Genomic DNA, 21,633 nt, shown 5'->3' on the forward strand with positions numbered 1-21,633 from the left:
ACAGCATCATAGCATCGAATACGAACCCTTGACAGGATGACCGTTAAAGCCAAACATACACTCACACAACATGTTAAATATTTATTATTGTTATTACTGTATTGCGGCTCTTGACTGACTTAAAACTTTTTTAATATAAAAAAAATATTAAGGTAATGCAAGTATTTTTTTTTTGTAAGAAAATAAGATTTCGGTTATTGACCTGAATAAGTTTAATAAAATCAACTAATTTAAATAATGTAAACAAAAAAAATACAATGATAATAAATATAGTAACAAAAAAAATTGACAATATAAAAAAAACCACGAAGTTTTTCAAAAACAAACTGAATAAAATCAAAAAGTTAAATTATTAAACATGTTGAATAATAAAATTATATATATATATATATATATATATATATATATATATATATATATATTTGAGTCCACTCGAGTTAACCTGTTAACCCCGTGACACTGGGCTCAGGATTGGGATAACTCCGTAAAAAAAACACGAAGATCAATCTCCGATAAATCAAATGTTAAAGAGAAAAATTAAAAAAAATAAAAAGAAACTAAAAAATATTAAAATCATCTCGTGTTAACTTTCGAAGCCAATGGCCTTAGTCATGAGCCTGAAACCATCCTCATAAAAGACTAACTCTAAAAAATAGCATAGCAAAATTCCAAGTCAATAAAATGTTGAGTAATGGAATTAAAAAAATACAAAAAAAGATATATTTATATATATATATATATAATGACAATAAAAAAAGAGACTAAATTTGATATAAAAATAATTTGAAATAAAATATTGAGAAATAAAATAAAAAGTAAAATTCAATTAGGAAAAAAAAAACCTAACAACAATGAAAAAAATAAAGATCAAATTTGATGTAAAAAATTAAATGAAACCAAATGATGAGTGATGAAATTAAAGAAAAAAACAAAACAAATAAAAGTAAAAAAAATGAGAACCAAATTGAATAAAACAAAGACTAAATTTGATATAAAAATAATTTGAAATAAAATATTCAGAAATAAAATAAAAATAAAATTCAATTAGGAAAAGGAAAAAACCAAACAACAATAAAAAAAATTAAGGTCCAAGTTTGATATAAAAAAAATTAAATGAAATCAAATGATGAGTGATAAAATTAAAGAAAAAAAAACAAATAATAGTCAAAAGAATAAGAACCAAATTGAATACAACAAATAAATGAAAGGACACCTTTATATTTTGGTAAATATATAAAAGAGAGAAAAAAAAGAGAAAAACAAAACTCATTGGAAATCAACCATACTCCACTATATACATGAGCAGAACTGACAAAAAAATCACGACGACATGTATCCAATATTGCCTTGAAAAGCAACATTTGGACGTGGAACGACATCGCATGCATCATTTAAAGGGACATGACATCACCAACTCGCCCCTCAGTTAATTTACTAATATCTAAAAAACCAGTTTTTAAAATATTATAAAAGCCCTTGAATGCAAGCTTTATAGATTTTTTTAAGGATAATATAGTTTTTACACTATGCTTTTAAAATGTAAGAAAATTGAATGGTCCCATGTCAACCTTTTAACAATTTTTGTTTTAAAAAATAATATAATCCTTACATTGTGCATGTAAAAGATAAAAATATTGAATTGTCCCTAATCAACCTTTTAAAAATTTTCGCTTTTCATAACTTTTTTAAAAAAACATTTTCCTTGAAAATGTTCTATTTAATCCTTTTGTTGTATAATTCTATGAGATAAAGTTTTAAATTATACAAGGGAGACAAAATTAAAGACAAAGGTTTGCAATTTAAAACATAGAAAATATATGGTTAGCTTCAAAGTTTTGGCTCAAAAGTTTATTTCGTTCATTTCTTATTCCATGAATTTAAGAAAGAATAGAGAAATTCATTGAAAAATAATGAATAAGAGAGAAAATACTTAGTTGGCCAAATTCCAGCCATCAAATGAAGGATCTTTGTATCAATGAATTTCTTGTCTTGAAAGGAGTTCAATGGAGATGGTTTCATCTCTAAACATTGTGGAAAAAATAGATCGGTCTTGTTTGAGTTATTTTGATTAAGTTGATTTCTATTTTTTTTAGAGTGGTTTTAGGGTGTTTTGAGATTGTCAAGTGATTTTTGAGGTTTATAAGATATTTTGGGATAAAAATGAGCTAAATTTTGGATTTTTAGGTCTAGAAAACAAACTTCAATTTTGGTGACCAAGATGCGAGCCTCGGTTTCTAGGCTTGGGTGTACCTAGGTTTTTCATTAAGGTTGGGTACGTGGGCTTGATCCATTAGCACCTGATCTTTTTATTATTATTTTGAGTCTTTTTCGTTAATTATTTCTATTTAAATATTGATCTTTTTACATTTTGTTAGTTGCGAGATACTTTAAAAGTATAGTATGATTTGTATTGAATATTTTTCTTTTTATATTTTATATGAATTAATTGTATTTGTATGAAGTTCTTTTTTATAAAAATAGAAATTACTTGTTATTAGCAATAACATTTAGCCGCTAAGATAAAATAAATAAAAATATTGAAAATAAAAAAGGATAAGCAATATATGTGCATCTATTTTTTATTTCTAATATGAAAATTAAATTTTTTATTTAGTATTTAACTAATGTTAACAACTTTTCATTATTATTATTTATGAGATCATATATTTCTTAGTGATTATGCTTGCAATGTAAATATTTTTGTTTATAAATTAGAAAAAAATCATGATATTTTAAAATACATCTATAATATTAACATATTTATTTTTATATTAAAAATTAACTTAAAACTATATATTCAGCATTAAGTGGGTGATAAAAGTAGGTAGGGGATATTTTTAATGACCCTTCTAGAGGCCTTAGGGGCTACAATTGTTTTCTCTTGAATGAGATAGCTGGGTGACGGTGCCATCATTGATACATGTTCTGACTGGTTTGTTTGTCGAGTTTCCATTTTCTTATATAGTGAAAAGATAGCCCAGTAATGAACAGTTACAATCTTATTATATTAAGTTATTAACGATTTCGTGGCTGATGGTTCACTTCATTAGGCCTCCTACTCCTTGTCATTTTATCTGAATTATTATATATTCCCTTAATTTAAACGTACACGGGATGCTATTAATTAGACAACTATCTTGTTCTGTTCTGGCATCGGCTTATGTTGCCTCCTCTCTTATCGTAATCTCGGTAATGTTTTCCTACTAACTTGAATGAATTTCACAACTTTCTACTCTAATGAAAAACTATAGGTTTGACACCAGCCCGGCGGTTCGACCTAAAACTCAGCTTATTCAGGACTGGAACCAGGCTATATTTAAAAAAAAAATAAGGAAAGGAAAAACTCGGGGTGACCCAGTTGACCCAACAAGATTCGATCAAAACCCGATTGCAACCCATTAACTTTTATTTTTTTTACTAAAATGGCGTCGTTTTCATTAAAAAAATTAACTCAATGACCCGGTAAAAACCCCGAACCCGGGTTTTGGGCCGGGCTAAGTTTAAAAACTATGGGGAAAATAAGGAGAGACAAAATGAAGTTGATTTTCCTCTGCAGTTTTTTCTCTTAAAGATGATATAAATGCATTCAATTAGTTTATTTATTAATATTATAAGTATAGTTTTGAAACCCGGCCCGGTCTGGCGGGTCGACCCAGGACTCGACCGACTTGGGGCTGGAACCGGGCCGGGTTGAAGAAAAAAACAGGGTAATAAAAAACATGGTGTGACCCGATTGACCTGGTAAGACTCGATCAAAAACCCGGTTGTAACCTGTTGATTTTTTTTTACTAAAACGATGTCGTTTTAATTTAAAAAAAAAAAGAATTGACCCGGCCGACCCGGTCAAAAACCGGTAACTCGGTTAAAACCCGGAACCCGGGACTTAGACCGGGTTGGATATGAAAACTATGATTCTAAGTTCTATCTCCAACATAAATGCATGAAAATTCTTCAAATATATTTGGATGTGAAAGTCCTATTTACTAAAACATCTTAAATTTTGATTCTAACATGGTAAGATTTCTTCAAATAAGCGAGTGTAAAAGATATAATATTTATTATTACTATGTAATTATGTCAAATTTTTATACTTTTATTATTATAAAAATTCAATTAAAATATTTTTAGAGTAATTTATGTATTAATTAAGATTAAGTGCATATCATTTAATTCAATTAAAAATAAAAAGCCTACTCTTAAAAAAAAATTACCATGGGGCCGTCGTTTTATTAGTCGAGGTGTCTGGTTTTTAGTCTCACTTGTAGTAAAACCGTAGCTGAGAAATTACTCAGGATGATTGGAGCAAATTATAAAGCTCGGCCTCGGAGGAAGAAGCAATAAATCTCTCTTCCAATCACATGCATAAGTGAATAAACAATCTACTGGGTAGAAAATAAACATGATTAACCAATGAGTACCGAACTCCCTGTGGAACTCGACCTTGACCTTTTCCCTGATTCTCATCTCACCTCCAATTCCAACGCCGCTACGAAGAGGTAATTATTTTTTATTTGATTTGATTTTTATTAAAAAAATAATAAAATTAGTTTTTTTTCTAAAAACAATAAAATTTAACTGAAATCAGTTTTAGAACAAAAACCGATTTTTTTTATTTTGGCTCGGTTTTTTTCTGGTTTGGGTTCAGTTTGTTTTCTTTCGGTTTTAGGTTTATAAAACCGAACCAAACCGGTTGGTTTTTTTAAATTCTAATTAGTTTTTTTTACGGTTAGGTTTTTTCTATTATTTTTTTTTTCAGTTTAATCATTTTTTTTTCATCCCTATCCTACACAAATTTTCTTATCAAAGTTTAGGTGTCGACTTAGTATTTTAACTTTCTGTTATTAATAATCCCTGAAAATCAGGGCACTGACATGTTTATATGGAATTGCATTGTATTCATTTTTCTGTTACCTTCTGCATGGTTATAAATAAAGTAAGTTTTTCTCCTAAAAAGAACTAGCTTCATCCGGACCTGTGCCGAAGTTTTTCAAATCTTGTAGTCACAGCTAAAGATGACGACTAAAGGAAGTTTTGTTCAACCAGAAATTTAACGATTTGTTAGGCACCATGATTATTGGAGCATGCTGATAAAGAATTTTCTTCGCTTCAAAGAATATTGGCATGTAGTCGAGAGGGGAATTTCTACTACAATAAAGGATGCTGATCTCGCGGGTGAAAAAAAAAAAAGTTGCAGATCAGAGATTGAAAGACCTACGAGCAAATAATTATCTCTTTTAAGTCATCAATCGTTCAATCCTTGAAACTATCTTGGATAAGATAAGGAGACTTTGAAGAGAATCTGGGATTCTATAAAGAAAAAGTTTCAAGGAAATGCAAGGGTAAAACATGTGTACAACTGCAGGTCTTTCGCAAGGATTATAAGATTCTTTATAACTCCCGGGTAAATTTATATATTTTTGGTTTAAATTTAAAAAAAGATAAAAAAGAAGAAATATAAAGTCGACTAAAATAATAATAATAATAATAATAATAATAATAATAATAATAGTAATTGATGGTGTATAAAATGGGCTTTGAAGAGAATCTGACTACTTTGCTCGTATTCTCACTGTTGCTCTAATAAAATGCGCTTTCATGGTGAAACGATTATTGATGTTACTGTTATTAAAAAGATGTTGCGCTCTATGACAACCTTCCTTTTGGGCTTCCGATGATCAAAGGAAAGCATATGTAAAATAATATCATCCCTCTAACCTTAAATTTACAAAGCACTTGTATGCATAACTGGGAGGGAAATGGGACATTAATTTTGCATCCATGAGATTAGATTAATTTTTGTTGCTATCTCATTTATTTTATTTTATTTTAGTTTAATGTGGGTGTCCAGGCCAGCTTGCGCGTACCTCGACTAATCCCACGGGTCCTGAAGTTAACGACCATGTAAGTTTCCAGTGGTCATCATATGAATAACCACATGGCTCGAACCTGATGGCTCGAACCTGAAATCATAGAGAGAATAAACCTCATTTAAATTTAAATTTAAATTTAAAAGATTACTACATTGGAGTCTTTGATGGTAAAGGAGAGATAAGAAGTATGGTAAAGCCAAACTATTATCTCACCAGGATAAATTGATGAATTATTACTAATACCTGTATAAAACAGCCTAAGATACAACTAAAAGGAACACCCAATTTAAGGTGGTGTCACGGTTTAATCTCAATTTTAAAAGTTTTTAATTTTTTTTAGTTTTAGCTTTAAAATATTTATTTTTATTTTTAAATTGTTTTGATAGGTTGGTATTAAAAATAAATTTTAAAAAATAAAAAATATATTTTTTAATACATAACAAAATAAAAAACACTTTAAAAAATAATATCTACCCCATTTTTAATACCAAACAGTCACTTATTCTAGTTTTTGTTTTGTTTTTATTTCCTAAACTTTTTATTATTGTCCTTTATTAACAAGTGACACGACCAAAAGATTGATATCTTCTCCCAAGTGCAGAAGTGTCGAAGTAATAAATAACCCGACAAGACCGGGGTCGAACCACAGGGAGGTTAATTGTATAAATTATAGATAATAACAACAATAACAACAAAAGCAATAATAATAAGTTTAAAGAGAGCTTTGAGATGTGCTATTGATATAAGGATTAAACAAGGATAAAATAATTGTCAAGGTTAGAGGATCCACTAATGGTATTTCAAACAAGTATAGTATAAACTCTTTTTATTACTCAACTGGAAACCACACACAAAGAAGGTTCCAATTGGATTATAAATTGTTAACATGATTACATTAGTTATCTTAATCGAATAATGCTAATACTTGTAAATGTTGTCAGGCATTTATGATTATAACTTATGTTAACAACAAATCAAGTTCCTTTCATAGCTCAGGTGTCGGTTATACCATATAGTATGGGCTATGAAAGTGCCAAGTATTTGTTGTACCAAGTGTTATACAACATAAATCTAGATTAACCAATTAACAAGCAAAATATTAAAAGTGAACAAGATAACAAATATAAAGCATGTTAGTATCCAACATTAAGGTCCATGTTAAGTTTATATTATACTTATTCTTACACAATCAGTGTACCCTTTTCACCTTGACATAATTAACTTAGTTAAACATAATGAAAGAGAGAAACATAAATAAACAAGGAAAGGAAATGAAAAGCATAAGCAAGAAATTAATATAAGCAAAACTTAAGCATTACAAAATATAAAGAGAGAGCAAGAGCATGATCTTGATCTGAACACCAAGATACCTCAATGCATGGCAAATGCCTCCTTTTATAGGCCAAAATTCGGAACTATTGATTTGTTGACTAATTGATGAGTGGGTGGCCACATCTTGACTTGGTGACAATTTTTATCTTCTTGTCTGCCAAAAACGTCATTGATAACATCATAATTTGAACAAACTTAAATCATGAAAGTTCTAGGAAATTGTCTCATATTTCCAGGGTAAAAATTTGAGATCATTTGGACTTCTACAACTTGAGATATGGGCAGAACACTGAACAATGTATGGGCTGCAGGACAGATTCAGACTTCTTCTTTGTTGCTACAATTTGGACTTGAAAATGGCCTTGTTAAATCTTGGGCTCCACATGAAAGTTGTAGGCCTATGTCTTATCTTTCCATCCATATAAAATGGACCTAAATTCAAGATCTACAGCTCCAGATATGACCCAATTACCAAACAGTGTTCCAGTTTGGACTGCACTAGCATCTCTTTTCTAAGTTTGGCCATCTCTTTGTCCTTTCAATTTCAGTACTTCAACTCATCAATCAATTCATTCATTTATGTGATAGGCCTGCATTTAAGATGAACATTTACCATAAATTAAAGGTATCTTGAATAATTAGATATGTTATTATAAAACATGCTTTAATTAAGGAGTTATTGATACTTCAAGTGCAAAATGATGATATAAAACCTTGATAAAAATACACTTTTAAGTACTAATCAACAAGCCGGCACATTTCCATTTTTTTAGATAAAGCCCCACGACTTCCAGCTTTTACAATCATGGACAAAGCTACAAAGCTACAAAGCAGGGTTTCCCTTTCTGGTGCGGTTTTAGACCATGTTTGTTTTCTAAAAAATTATTTTAGAAAAATTATTTTTTAAATTTTTCTGTGTTTATTTGCTTATTAGAAAAGATAGTCAACAAAAAACACTTTCCGGTCAACAAAAAACACTTTACAGTAAAAGAAAAACACTTTCCGATCAACGAAAAACATTTTCCAGTCAAAGGAAAATTTAACTTGGTTTCCAGAAAAATGTTTTCCTGAAAAATTTGGGTGGAAAACACTTTTTGAAAGTTGTGAAAAATTTAGAAATATCATTATTTGCTGATTATATCAAATTTGATTCTCAAACTTTTGATTGCTATATATATATTTTGTTTTGAATATTTATTTTTTAATTTCATCTCTTAAAATTTAATTTTTATATTAACTTTGGTTCTTATTTTTATAATTGCTATTTGCTTTTTTCTTATCATTTTTTTATTAAAATTTTTTATCTATCAAATTTGGTCCCCATTCTTTTGATTGTTACTTATTTTATTTGAAATAATTTGTGAAATGTTAATTATTATTATTTTAATTTCTTCATCTTTTATTTTTTTTATTTTTTATTTAATTTCTATTATTTTGATTATTATTTATTTTATCTGAGATAATTTATGAAATTATATTTTTTTCAATTTCATTCTCATTCAATTTTTTAATTTGTAAGATTTGTTCCTTATTATTTTAATAAACTTGAAAAAAATAAAACATTAATAATTTATTTTCCAGCTCATTTTTCATAACATAACCAAATACTGGAAAGTGTTTTTCCACTTATTTTTTATTATACTACCAAATATCAAAAAATATTTTTTAAAATTTACTTTTCAAATAATAACTACTTTTCAGTAAATAAACTATACCTAATTATTTTTTAACCACCACACCATGAACATGATTAGCAATGGGCCTGATCACGTGAGAGTGAACCAGATTCACTTGTCCCTCCAGCTTACCAGACAAGACCAGGTCAACAGGATCGAACGACAACGCCCTTTAATGCAGAGCCAATACAGTCTTTTCAAGCATTGCCGTTAATTTTAAAAAATATTTTGCTGGAACTGAGCACTAGTCCCCCTCCCCCCCTCCCTCAAGGGAAAGCCTGTCAATTCTAAAAAATAAACACAGCAGTTCTAAAAAACTCTCAAGTCATTTTAGCTGGCCATGAACTCCAAATATTACAAATTCCCACTGCTCGGAATCGCTTCTGCTTCACTCACTCTCTTAATAATCTCTCTCTCTGTCTCATTCTTTCTACTAACCTTCTTCTTTTCGCCCACCATAACCTAACCCCAAATCTAACCATTTACAAGCATAAACTAATATACAATCTTATAATAATAATTATAATAATAAAGTAGTCATTCAACATTTATTTTCTTATAGTCCAGGGTTTGCGCGTCAAGTAGTCATTTATTTTCTTATAGTCATTCAATACTTAAAGGAAACTTATAGCTGAAATTTTTTGAAAGAGGAGAGAGAGAGATGATGGAACTGGACCAAACGAGGCCGGAGAACCCGGCCATGACTTTCGATGAGGTGTCCATGGAGCGTAGCAAGAGCTTCATCAAAGCCTTGCAGGTACTAACTACTTTCTTGTATCAGAATAAGAGCCACAAGTGAGGAATCTTTGCTACCAGATCTGTTACCAATTGTTTAATATTGTTTCATTGATTTGTGTTCTCCGGTGATGCGTTTCTCTTCTGTAGAACTTTTTTTAAGTCCGCTATTGCTTTTGGTGGATTGAGTGTTTTTGAAGTGCGCAAGATTATACGATGGGTGATTTTTGCAGGAGCTGAAGAACTTAAGGCCTCAATTGTATTCTGCTGCCGAATACTGTGAGAAGTCTTATCTTCATAGCGAGCAGAAACAGACGTAAGGATTTATGTATTTCGTGCTTTCTTGATTTAATTGATGTTCTCGCTACTCGTTGCATGACTTAGCTCCTTCTGCAAGGTATTATGAAACCTAATTTTTCCGACTTGAGATTTATTTGGAGAGACGACAGTCGATATCTATTCTTTACTAGATTTATATTGAGTTCTGCGTGGACTATTGAGTATGAAAGCTTGATCTGATTGTGTTGTGTATGTTGCAGAGTTTATGAAATTGTAGAATTTGATGCATAAATTATTTTAGATCAGAATGTTTTGAAGACTACGTTTGCTGTTGAATGTGAGGTGAAGAATTTATGTAGCCAGTCACGAATCACATTTTAGGGTACAGAACGTAAGGATTTATTGAACCTTATATTTTGAAGGAATATGGGATTGTTTCTTCAGAATTAACAACCAGAAAGTAACATAGGTCTGCATTTCTGGAGCAATTAACCATTGATTGCTTCTGACAGTGCATGGTCAAGGCATTGACATTTAATGCTGTGTGAATTAGGTCAAAGTTAAAAAAAATCAAATGCATCCATTCTCTGCTCATGTTCACATATACTCTTATTGCCATGGAATAGGGTACTGGACAACCTGAAAGATTATGCCGTGCGAGCTCTTGTTAATGCTGTCGATCACCTTGGTACTGTGGCTTACAAGTTAACTGACCTTCTTGAGCAACAAACATTTGATGTCTCAACCATGGAGGTTAAGGTTTCTTGTCTGAATCAGGTAATTCTCAACATTCGTCTGACTGGATGTCTTAGCATTTGAAATCATATGAAATGGATGGACTTTAACTCATTTAGTTTTTTGATATCAGCAATTTCTTACATGCCAAACATATACAGTTAAGGGAGGTCTTCGACAACAGCAGCTGTTGGCATTCATCCCAAGACATCACAAGCACTACATTTTGCCAAGTAATACTAATTTCTTTAGAAGTGCTAGTCTATGTAGGGCGATGTTATCAATTTCTCACTCCATTACTTTCTGTTTCCCCCTGTTTGTGCTAGACTCTGTCAGTAAGAAAGTACATTTTAGCCCACAAATACAGACTGATGCAAGACAAAATCATTTTCAAGCTAGATCTCGTCTTCAGCTTTCAGGTATTAAGTTTTCTTAATGAGACATTTACTCTTGGTGGATTTGATACTGTTTTTGCCTTTGTTTCTCTCAATGTTGATGGGAAGGATCAAATTTCTTGTCAAAACATTGCGTCAGGTTCCCCAGCATCAAAAACTCTTTCCTGGCACTTAGTTTCTGAGACCAAGTCTACACTGAAAGGGACTCTGCATGCTATGACAAGGTTACCCTATTAAAACTCTTTCTTGGGTTTTCAACCATGTCTGCCAAGAACTTTTCTATTTGCATCTCTCTTGCTGAATATGACATTGAGGCGTTTTACATGTGCTTATCATCCAGTAATGAAGATGCAAAAGCTTCTGGAAAATCTTCTGCAGTTTTTCAACTCTTGGGTATGTATAAAAAGCAGAATGTTGCAACTCCAAATCAGTCTAGAAATATTAACATGTTATGCTTTGGATTCTATGCATGCAGATGAAGAAGAGAGTAGAAAAACAAGATCCTCAGGAGGTCTTGCTCAACTATCAAGCAGAGGTCCTGCAGCTGGTGCAATCATGCCAACATTTGATGTCCCACACAGGGTAATGCCAAAATCAGCTAGAACACAGATACACCCAATATTCTTCCAAGTGCATACTTGATTATCTAACAAAGAGTATATTAAATTTTGTCAGCATCTCCTTGCATGAGATTCATATAATGTTGGCATGTTTGCATGAAATTCTTATAGTGTTTTTCTTAAACATTCATGCCAAATTCGGTTGGAAAGCTTTTCTATCATATTTTCATTTCATGTTCTCATGATCTCTTCTGAAAAACCATACCTCAGGAGCTCATGCTCAGCTATTAAGTCCCTTAATTTTTCTGTATTATATTTTTCTCATCACCTCTTTTTGGCTGCTTCTGAAAGTGCGTGTCTTCTTGGCTTTGATGGGGGGAAGTACTGCAATTTAAAGTGGTTTGTGATATAATGCTCCGAAAAATCTTTCAAATTAATCATAAACATAAATGGTATGAGTCTTAATCTAGTGCCAGGTAAGTTGCCTGAGGAACATTGTTGTGCCACTCTCTGAGGTCTAGAGGTTCCAATTGCTATTATTGGGAAATCATGACAAGCTGCTGCATTATTTAAATAGTGCTGCAAAATACTTCAAGCTTTTAAGCTGTTTGGATCCATAGGCATTATTGTGGATGGTTTCTTGTCCTTGCTCTAGTGCTGTCCTTTTGATATTCAATGATAGTGCAGGAAAAGGCTATGCTTTGCTTGGGTTTGCATAATAGTTTAATGACTTGTATTGAAAGTTCTTAGGTGCAATCTAGAAATGGTCATGATTGTGGTTATGAGACTGAACATGCCTTGTGGTGTTCACCTTATGTACCTTGATGGGCTGTCAACGCGCAAATTTTCTCTTTGTAGAAAGAATCTACTGATTTTGAGTGGAAGTAGTGTCTATTGCAACCTTGTTATGCTTGCTTTAATGAAGAAACAAAGAAAGCAGTTGCTTCTCTCAAGTCTGGAAATTCTGGTTAACACCACATGCCTTGAAAAGAATGTGCAGGGATAAAATTTTGCACAGTAGAGCTGTTCACCATATGAACTCTCCTTTTGCCTTTCATAGAAGTGGGAATATGTAACAGTACAGACTTTTGAACTTTTGAGTACAGATCAAAATTCACCTAAAATGGCCTAGCAGCTGGGAACTAGTTGTTCTTATAATTCACTTTAAGAATTCATTTATATCAAGCAAACCAAAACATCATCACCCAGTTATTGATTGGATATTTCATATATGCTAGTTTGATTTTATTTTTTTTCTTGGATAGATTGGGTTTTACAAGTTGTCAAATGCCATTACAGATGTACATGTAGTAGACAAATAAATGTTTTGGGACCATCCGGTTTAGGGGTCCATTTGTGGGTGAGTGAACTATGGTTAAATATTAGATGAAGGGGTTCTTGTTAGCTTATTATTGACTACTTATTTTCTAATCATCACCGAAGACACTTCTGGGCTATATCATTGATTGAAAACTGCCTATCTTTCTGGCCAGTCATAGAACTTTCTTTGGTTGACAAATTTTGGTGAGGATTATTGTCATCAGTTTATTTTCTGCATGTCCTCTCCAAATGGATGTGATTTCAAATCTCGAGGTTTGGTTGGCTCATCCGAGCATTCTGTTGTGTTTGCTTACAGTATGCTTTACTGCTAAGCATATGCTTATTCCAGTTTTGAAACCTGCCCTGATAATTGAGACATTGCTGACATAAGAATTTCAATTTGCAGGAATTGTTGGATACTTCTAAGCCTTTGACAGCATTCAGGTCATTTGACAACCCAAGGCATGAGATTGTGCGTGCTCCTGTTCGCAGTAAAAGCATGCTATCAGCTTTCTTTGTAAAGCAGAAAACCCCAAAGTTGAAGGCTGGCTCTGCTTCGTGAATCCTAGGTGGAGCAAATTGAGTATTACCAGTAAATGTCTCCAATTGTTGTTGATAATGAGTTCTTTTCAGCTCACTAGTTAGTCAATTTGTCAAAATTATATTTTCTTCCACTCCAATAATTCCCCTAGCTTGACTCTGATAATGGGTATGCTGTGCATAAAGATCCAGTGATGAATATAATCGAGATTGTCTACTGCTGAATTTTTTGCCCCTGGCCTATGTTAATAAAGTTGGGTTCTGATGATGGTCGATGTCACAGTGCATTGTGTTACGTTGCTGAGATAGATAACACAAATTTACATGATGTCAGATTGGTGTTGTTTGTGAATACGTTCCGTTTAGGATGTACTAACACTGATTTTTGGAAAATCATGTCATTTGAAATTGCGAGTTAGTTTGTATGCATTTTGGCCATAGGATTAGGTTATTTACTGCTGTCTTTTCGATCATGTCACTTGAGCAAGTTATGCCGATATGCCATTTTCGTTTATCGAGGTCGTGGAAATTTGGGCCTTTGCATAGATACGTGCTCAGTACTAGTTTGTTTTGTCTGTCAATTTATATTTGATTAGACCCTGCTATTAGTGTTTCTAACCAGAGCGTGCAAAGCATAAATCTGAACGTGATTTTTTATTGAATTGTTCCATTTACTTCATTTCTCTATATTTTGATGAGGCTTTGCAAAGTATGGAAGAAGAAGTTGATTGTATTTACAAGGATGAACGTGGAATGCTCCTTGATGATGAAGCAACATCGACTAGAGATGCAATGTGAGAACTCGGTCTTTGCTTTCCTTTTGCATTCACATGGTTTGCCTTTTGCAGGCTTGATCTACCCTTCATATTTTGCCATTCTCCTCTGCTTCGAAGTTTAGTCTCCCAAAGTAATTTTTCTTGCTCCTCCTCCCTTAACTATTTCTCATCTCCATTCCATCACTGTCTTTTAACATATCCTCCTCACCTCCATAAGAATGATACCCATCATCATCATCATCATCCAAAAAAAGTAGACCCAGAAATAGAATAATGAGGGATGGGTCGGAAATGAGAGAGAAGGCAAATTTAAAGTCGAGGATTTGTACAGGAAAGGAAACTGAAAGAGATATTGCAGGGGACGAAGACAAAGTTGAGAATTTATATGAGAAAGCAAAGATACTGCATCAAAAAAATTCAAAGCAAAAATATAATTGTGAACTGTAATATCAATTAAAATTTTAAAATATTTGTTTAATTATAATATCAATTAAAATGTTATAGATATAAAACATGATATTATTGAAATATTATATTTTTCGACCGCAAGTATTTCCGAAACTTTTTCAAAATGTATTATTCTCCTAAAATTTTTAAATTACTGTGGGTCATCTGTTAGCTTAGTGACGTGAGGCTGTGAAGGCATTTGTTGGCCACAAGTAGTGGATGCTAGCGAAGATAAATATACTGCCACGATATGCGTGTATGCCAGCCATTGTGAATCTGCTGATAATTCCGCAGTGCAGTGAGAAGTCATAAAGCATATCTATAACTTATGTGGGACTTTTATTGTGCGTTTGTTGTTCAAAGAAAGACGGGGGCACCTTCAGATTCTCAGAATCCTATCCTCCGGGGCTGAGGCTCGTCATGGCACGAGGAACTCGGACTGCAAAGCCAGGAAGGACCTCATGTACTTGCAATTCGCAGTCCATAGAGACTTGTGAGGCCCAAGAAGGCTAGGCCCTAGTGAATTTCGCGACTGTCTAGTGTCAACAGCCTACAGCTTTGCCTAATATATTTTGATTTTCAAGAGAAAAGTCCATATTGCCATTTATAATTTTGTGTTTTAAATTATATTTTTTTAATTTTATTCTTTAAATTAATATTTTTTTTATGTTTTCATATTATTTTAATATATTAATATTAAAAATAATTTTAAAAAATAAAAAATATTTTAATATATTTATAAATTTTAAAAAACAACCCTTAAACAAACTTCACATTAAACATCAGACTTCTCGATTTTTGCAAATTCTTCAACATGGCAGGCGACTAGCTGTGTATCACCAACTGGAACTTGGAGTATTGCGAAAAAGTTGACAAGAGACATTAATTAAGAGAAAAAAGGTCTCATTGATTGATTTGTGGATGCTGAAAAGAAACAATTTGGCTCCACTCGGTTCAAGACTATAATCATGAATTATAAGTTTACTAGAATCAGTTTCTTTTTTTTTTATCATGATAAGAAACATGAAATAATATTATTTTAATAAAATAAATTTTTTTTATTAACTCCACCTAAATCATACCCTACTTTAATCAACCAGATGAACCCGGTCTTCTAACGTCTTATCACTAGAACGAGATATATTTCCGCGTGCTGGTATAGGTTTATAAAATAAATATATTTAATAATATTATAACTGTGAATCAATATTAAATAAGTAATAAAAATTAAAAATATGATAGAGTTAATATTTCATGATAAAAAAATTGTATTGGTGATCAAAACTTAGAGACTGAACAAAATAATTTGTAACAATCCACAGTGTTTTGAAAGGAAAGATACAGTGCTTTCGCCACATGATCTAGCTTTTCTATTAATAAAAAGCAAAAAAAATTACAAAGCTAAATTTTCTACCAATTTAATATTAAAAAAAACCAACAAAGATAATTTTGAAAAAAAAACCCATGAGGAAAAACGTTATAGCAATTGATAATGTTTTGTGAGGAAAACTACAGTGCTTTCCCCAATAAAATAAAATCAAAAACCATTTAGAGAAATACTGTAACAATCCATAGTGTTTTGTGAGAAAAACCACAACGCTTTCCCAGTATGATTTAGCTTTATTATAATTATAATTCTTAATCAATTTAATATTAAAAAAAATAGACAAAGATAATTTAAAAAAATAATAAAAAAATAATATAGAAAAACACTGTAATAATTCATAGTGTTTTAAAGAAAAAAATTATAAAACTAAATTCTTAATCAGCTCAATATTAAAAAAATCAAATTGACAGAGATAATTTTAGGGGAAAAAATATTAAAAAACACAATTTCATTTTATTTTAGGGATAATTTTATTTTTATATTTTAAAATTTAATTTTTATATTAGCATAGTAAAATAATACAAAGATATATTTTTAAATATATCTTTTAATTTTCATAAAATATTCTTTAAAACAACAATTTCAAACATACTTTTTATCGTGTTCAATACCGTCAAACCCGAACCTGTTTCTTTCACCCCTGTGCTCGAAAATAACCCGACCCTTTTAACAAAAAGAGTTAAAAAAAAAAACCCATCATCCTCTGCTTCTCACATGTCACCGCCAAAATCACAGATCCAATCTAAAAAAACCCAGCAAAACCAGACTCCCAAGCTCGTCTCCTCGGTTTTTCTTCCCCATCAACTCCCAATCCCATTAATTTATCACAATTATATGACACAGAAGCTAAGAAAATGTCAACATTTTTGCACCAAAGACCTCTCTACAGCCCACTCTCAGATCCCGACCCACTATCACCACGGCAATCTTCCTCCTCCCAAAGACAAATATCCCTCTTCAGCCGCACAGGCCTAATAGCCTTACTGTCCCTCCTCCTGATTCTTGGCGTAATTTTACCCTGGACAGGCACGCCCTCAATTTTCTCAGCAACAAAACCTGCCTCACTAAGAAAATGGCAACAGTACACACTATCCCAAGCGGTGTCGTTTGTTGCGAAAAACAAGACAGTGATTGTTTGTGCAGTTAGCCAACCTTACTTGCCATTTTTAAGTAACTGGTTGATTAGTATTTCGAGACAAAAGCATCAAGATAAGGTTCTTGTTATTGCTGAGGATTATGCTACTCTTTATAAGGTTAATGAGAAATGGCCTGGTCATGCTGTTCTCGTACCTCCTGCTCCTGATTCACAGACTGCACATAAGTTTGGTTCTCAGGTACTTGCTATGTTTAATTCTTTAATGCATTTATCTTCAATTAATTCTTATTTGCTTTGTCGCCGTTGTTGAATTGGCAATCATCGTTTGTGGCAAACGAAACTGCTATTTTAAGGATTCTGATTGATTTTGCTTGCTAATAGTTTACTTTATTTTGATAATCTGAAAAGACGATTTTGATTGGTTTCGTTGGATAGGGGTTTTTCAATTTCACATCTCGGAGGCCTAGGCACTTGCTGCACATTTTGGAGCTTGGATATAATGTGATGTACAATGATGTGGATATGGTTTGGTTGCAAGATCCTTTCCCGTATTTGGAGGGAAACCACGATGTCTACTTCACCGATGACATGGCTGCGGTATGTATACTAACCTGATTGTACCTTTGATGTGTGGTATGAATGAACTCCTACCCTATTCTGGGACATGATTGCTGCATCTCACTCTTTGAAACATTGTTGATTAACTTGTGTTTTGTTTCAAATGTCTTGATTTTCATATCAAATTCTAGTTTTTGTTTTGAGTGAGTGTGGCGTGTCGTGGCTGAAAATCACACCATGCAGTAACCTTATTTTACCTTGCCTTAGAACTCTCGAATCCTGATATCTTGATCTCTTGCATTTTGACTCGTCTAGAGCTTGTTAATACTTGGTATTTAAGGTAAAACTTCACCAGTCGATATCTTTTTCTGGCCATGAACTGGCTGTCTATGGATCATTTCCCTACTAAGTTTAACTCCATTTCTAGTGATATTGGTGGCGGATATGTCATTTTTCTTTTTACTATTTTGGTATCAGCTTTATGCAACCCTTTGCACCATTCCACTTGATCATAAGTAATTCGATATTTATATGGTTAGTGAAAACCTAAAATCAAGTAAATGAAACCTGTCCTTAGACTGTAAGCTTGTTTTTACGCGGTGGGGTGGTTTCAGCAATCTTTGGAATAAATACTATATGTGATGCCCTTTTCGTTTGCATTACCAGGTGAAGCCGCTGGGCCATTCCCATGATTTACCACCCCCGGGAAAAAAGGGGCGCACTTATATATGTAGCTGCATGATTTTCATGCACCCCACTGATGGAGCAAAACTAGTTTTGAAGAAATGGATTGAGGAACTTCAAGCTCAGCCTTGGTCCAAAACAAAGAAATCCAATGATCAGCCTGCTTTTAATTGGGCATTGAACAAAACAGCTGGACAGGTTTGTGCTGACCTTTTTAGTGCATCCACATTCCACAAATTGGATTATTGGATTTCACTTTTCCTTTTTCCTGATATAATTAATCCTGCTTAAGGTATTGAAAACATGTGGACAGTGCTTTAGCTATTGAGGCTCGAGTCTGAAGGAGAACATTTTAAATTTATGAAGAACTAAAAATGTAAAATGAGTTCAAATTTGTACCCAGAAGACAAATAGTAGATTTATTCTCCCTAGGTTTTCCATACGTTTCATGGTGCATCAATTGTGTTGTGATGTCTGTATATTCATGACATGTCCACAGGTGGATCTGTATCTTCTGCCCCAGGCAGCATTCCCAACAGGAGGGTTATACTTCAAGAATCAGACATGGGTGCAAGAAACTAAGGGAAAGCATGTTATCATTCACAACAATTACATCACAGGTTTTGAGAAGAAGATAAAGCGTTTCCATGATTATGGTCTCTGGTTGGTGGATGGTCATGCTAGTGAATCCCCACTTGGTAAATTATAAGGAATCAAAAGACCATGTTAGTTTTGTCTGCGTGGCTAATCACATTCTTTCAGAACCCTGGATGAAATGTCAGCTATTGTTCATGAATCACATATAGAGTATGGATGATTAGAAACTCTAGTTTTTTTCCTTCTCTTTTCCTCGTGCTTTATTTCCTGATAATAGCAGTGCATTAACTCAAGGGTGGATTGCTTTGGAAATGGCTTGGTTGATTTCCTTTCTAACAGATTGAATTCAATTCACATAGACAGTGCAAAAGCAAAGGAAATGGCTTTGTTCATATTTTTTCTCCCATGGATGGAATTCCTTTCACGCAGGAAGTGCAGAAGCCCACAAGTAGTCTGTTGAATCAATTGGATTTCTGTTTCATATTTGACCCACCTTTTTGTGGTCAAGCCAAGGAACTATTTGCTTAAAATTTTATGCAAACACAATTTTCCCCTGCATTACAAAATCAATCATGTCTTCAGAAATCTTCACCAATGAAATTATTGTTATCATCTGTGAAGTTCGCAGTCTCATGTGCTCCCTCCCATTTCTGTGAATGAAAGCATTGGTGATGCTCCAACTAATAGAGTAGATGCCATATTATTGTTAACTGTCTTGCGCAACAAGGTAATGCCAAATGAAGTCGAGCTCATAACTTGCATTAATAGAGTAGATGAGGCATTACTTACCAACTTCATCGGGTATTAAGTGGTGAGAGCTGCCACATGTCAAGGAGTTACACAAGTGGTAGTAAAATGTTTCCTCCCTCGAGAGCGTGCTGCAAATAATTGATTTCTTTCCGCTTTCTTTGCATAAAAATTTGGAGTCAGACTAGCTACAGCTTAGAGGAGGAGGCAGTAGCAAAGAAGTGTCGGCGAGGAATCCACTGCGTAAAATAAACGTTCAATTATTGAAACATGGGTGTGGCCCCTCGTTGGATTGACATCAGGCAGGCATGGTGAACAAATTTCTGAATTCGATTCGGGCAAGCAAGTGGATCTTCGGCATTAAAATAAAAATAAAAATTGTGAAGTGGTAGCGAGGAAAACTATTTAATAAAAATAAAAATAAACACAAGTAGATGCTAGTTAGATATATTAATTTTATGTATATTAATTATTGATTAGCATCTAAAGAATTTGCTTCTGATTTAGAGGTTTCTAGTGTGAGCTTCTTCAGTAGTAATTTAAAATTATTAGTACTTTTTTTCGACAAGAAGAATCAAATGAAATTAAAATCGGACAAAATCGGTTTATATGTACACATCAATCAATACACTGAAACGGAAAGCAGCCAAAAATGAGAGAGATAAGACTGAATATACAGCAAAATCACCGTAACTTGAAGCAAATATATATTACCTTGCTTTTTTTGTGCTTGTGCACATCAGTGAGATCTTCATCTCCACCATGCTCCCTTTTCTGAAATCATACAACAACAAAGTCCATATTGGCAATCACATTGAGCATAAAACATTTAATGTCAAAATCACCTATCACTGCAGTTCGATTTTGTTTGTTTTTGTGGTCAAAATTGAGGTTTGTGTACGAAGCTCGTAAAAATATAAAAAAAATCAGTATTTTATAATTAAATTTTGTGTATAATTGAAAATCTTAACCTCAACCACGTGAATAAACACAATTTTATTGCAGTGATGAGTGATTTTGACATTAAATGTTTTATGCTCAATGTCATCGCCAATACTTTTCATTCATGGCCACCAACAAATTTACTAGTTTTTAATTGTCAACGGTGAATATGACATTAATTTGAATAGAGATTTGTATTATTGTGCACATAAGAAGTTGAATTGTTTACTATAGATGTCAAACACCATACAAAAGCAACTAAGTCTATAAATTCAACTACAATTTTATTGGCAACATCATGCTCGGAGTATTTAAAAATATGATAATGATTATTTTTAATATATATATGGTTTTAAATTTATTTTTTATATCAGTAAATTAAAATAATTAAACAAAATTAAACAAAAAAAAATTGAATTTCAGTCGAGCTATGTCTAGGCAACACTTCAAAACAAGTGTTTTTTTGGAATGATCAGCACCAGAATCATGATGTATTTTTTTAATCATTAAAAGTAGTATTTTTATTATTCATGCATTTTTTGATATTTTTTTTATTAGTAGTATTTTTTAATTAAAAGTAAAGAAATTAAAATATTTTTATTAAAAATTTACATGATTGCATTATTTTCCATTTAATAACAAAATAACCATTACAGTATTAATATTACAACTTTATCATCAAATTAATATTATAACTTTGCCAGAATAGAATAGAAAAGAACTAGAACTTGGTATTTCATCAAATATTTTATCTACAATATAAAGTCAACCTCAATTTCATCGAGACCTCTAAGTTCACACTTTCACTTTTGCTGTAATTTCCTTGATTTTTTCAACAAACCATCTAATCCCAATTACAATAGCTATAAAACTCGAATGAGAGGGATTACAATAGCTACAAAACTCGAATGAGAGATTGATTATGATAAAAAAAAAAAACAAGTTTTTTTAACCAAT

At 32.3% G+C, this 21,633-nt stretch overlaps 2 protein-coding genes across 2 annotated transcripts; both read left to right on the top strand.

Moving 5' to 3' along the window:
* The first annotated feature begins 9,134 nt into the window (after nt 1-9,134).
* Nucleotides 9,135-13,710, top strand: LOC133691276 (protein ABIL1-like). Its single transcript, XM_062111705.1, has 9 exons — nt 9,135-9,635; nt 9,847-9,929; nt 10,519-10,669; nt 10,761-10,860; nt 10,954-11,046; nt 11,162-11,246; nt 11,363-11,415; nt 11,498-11,604; nt 13,309-13,710. The coding sequence occupies exons 1-9, from the start codon at nt 9,540-9,542 to the stop codon at nt 13,462-13,464; spliced, it is 924 nt and encodes a 307-aa protein (XP_061967689.1). The 5' UTR covers nt 9,135-9,539; the 3' UTR covers nt 13,465-13,710.
* Nucleotides 13,711-16,695: 2,985 nt separating this feature from the next.
* LOC133690544 (UDP-D-xylose:L-fucose alpha-1,3-D-xylosyltransferase MGP4-like) lies at nt 16,696-19,299 on the top strand. Its single transcript, XM_062110770.1, has 4 exons — nt 16,696-17,386; nt 17,584-17,745; nt 18,373-18,588; nt 18,890-19,299. Exons 1-4 carry the CDS (start codon nt 16,907-16,909, stop codon nt 19,097-19,099), a joined length of 1,068 nt encoding a protein of 355 aa, XP_061966754.1. The 5' UTR covers nt 16,696-16,906; the 3' UTR covers nt 19,100-19,299.
* Nucleotides 19,300-21,633: the final 2,334 nt, after the last annotated feature.

This window comes from Populus nigra, chromosome 4 (assembly GCF_951802175.1).
Source record: "Populus nigra chromosome 4, ddPopNigr1.1, whole genome shotgun sequence".
NCBI classification, from domain to species: domain Eukaryota; kingdom Viridiplantae; phylum Streptophyta; class Magnoliopsida; order Malpighiales; family Salicaceae; genus Populus; species Populus nigra.

What these genes read in the sequence shown, in the direction of transcription:
- LOC133690544 (XM_062110770.1), top strand. Translation starts at nt 16,907, where the DNA reads ATGTCAACATTTTTGCACCAAAGACCTCTCTACAGCCCACTCTCAGAT. An exon ending in TCACCGATGACATGGCTGCG is followed by an intron (nt 17,746 to 18,372) that starts GTATGTATACTA and finishes TTGCATTACCAG; the next exon opens with GTGAAGCCGCTGGGCCATTC. An exon ending in TGAACAAAACAGCTGGACAG is followed by an intron (nt 18,589 to 18,889) that starts GTTTGTGCTGAC and finishes ACATGTCCACAG; the next exon opens with GTGGATCTGTATCTTCTGCC.
- LOC133691276 (XM_062111705.1), top strand. Translation starts at nt 9,540, where the DNA reads ATGATGGAACTGGACCAAACGAGGCCGGAGAACCCGGCCATGACTTTC. An exon ending in CATAGCGAGCAGAAACAGAC is followed by an intron (nt 9,930 to 10,518) that starts GTAAGGATTTAT and finishes GCCATGGAATAG; the next exon opens with GGTACTGGACAACCTGAAAG. An exon ending in AGGTTTCTTGTCTGAATCAG is followed by an intron (nt 10,670 to 10,760) that starts GTAATTCTCAAC and finishes TTTTGATATCAG; the next exon opens with CAATTTCTTACATGCCAAAC.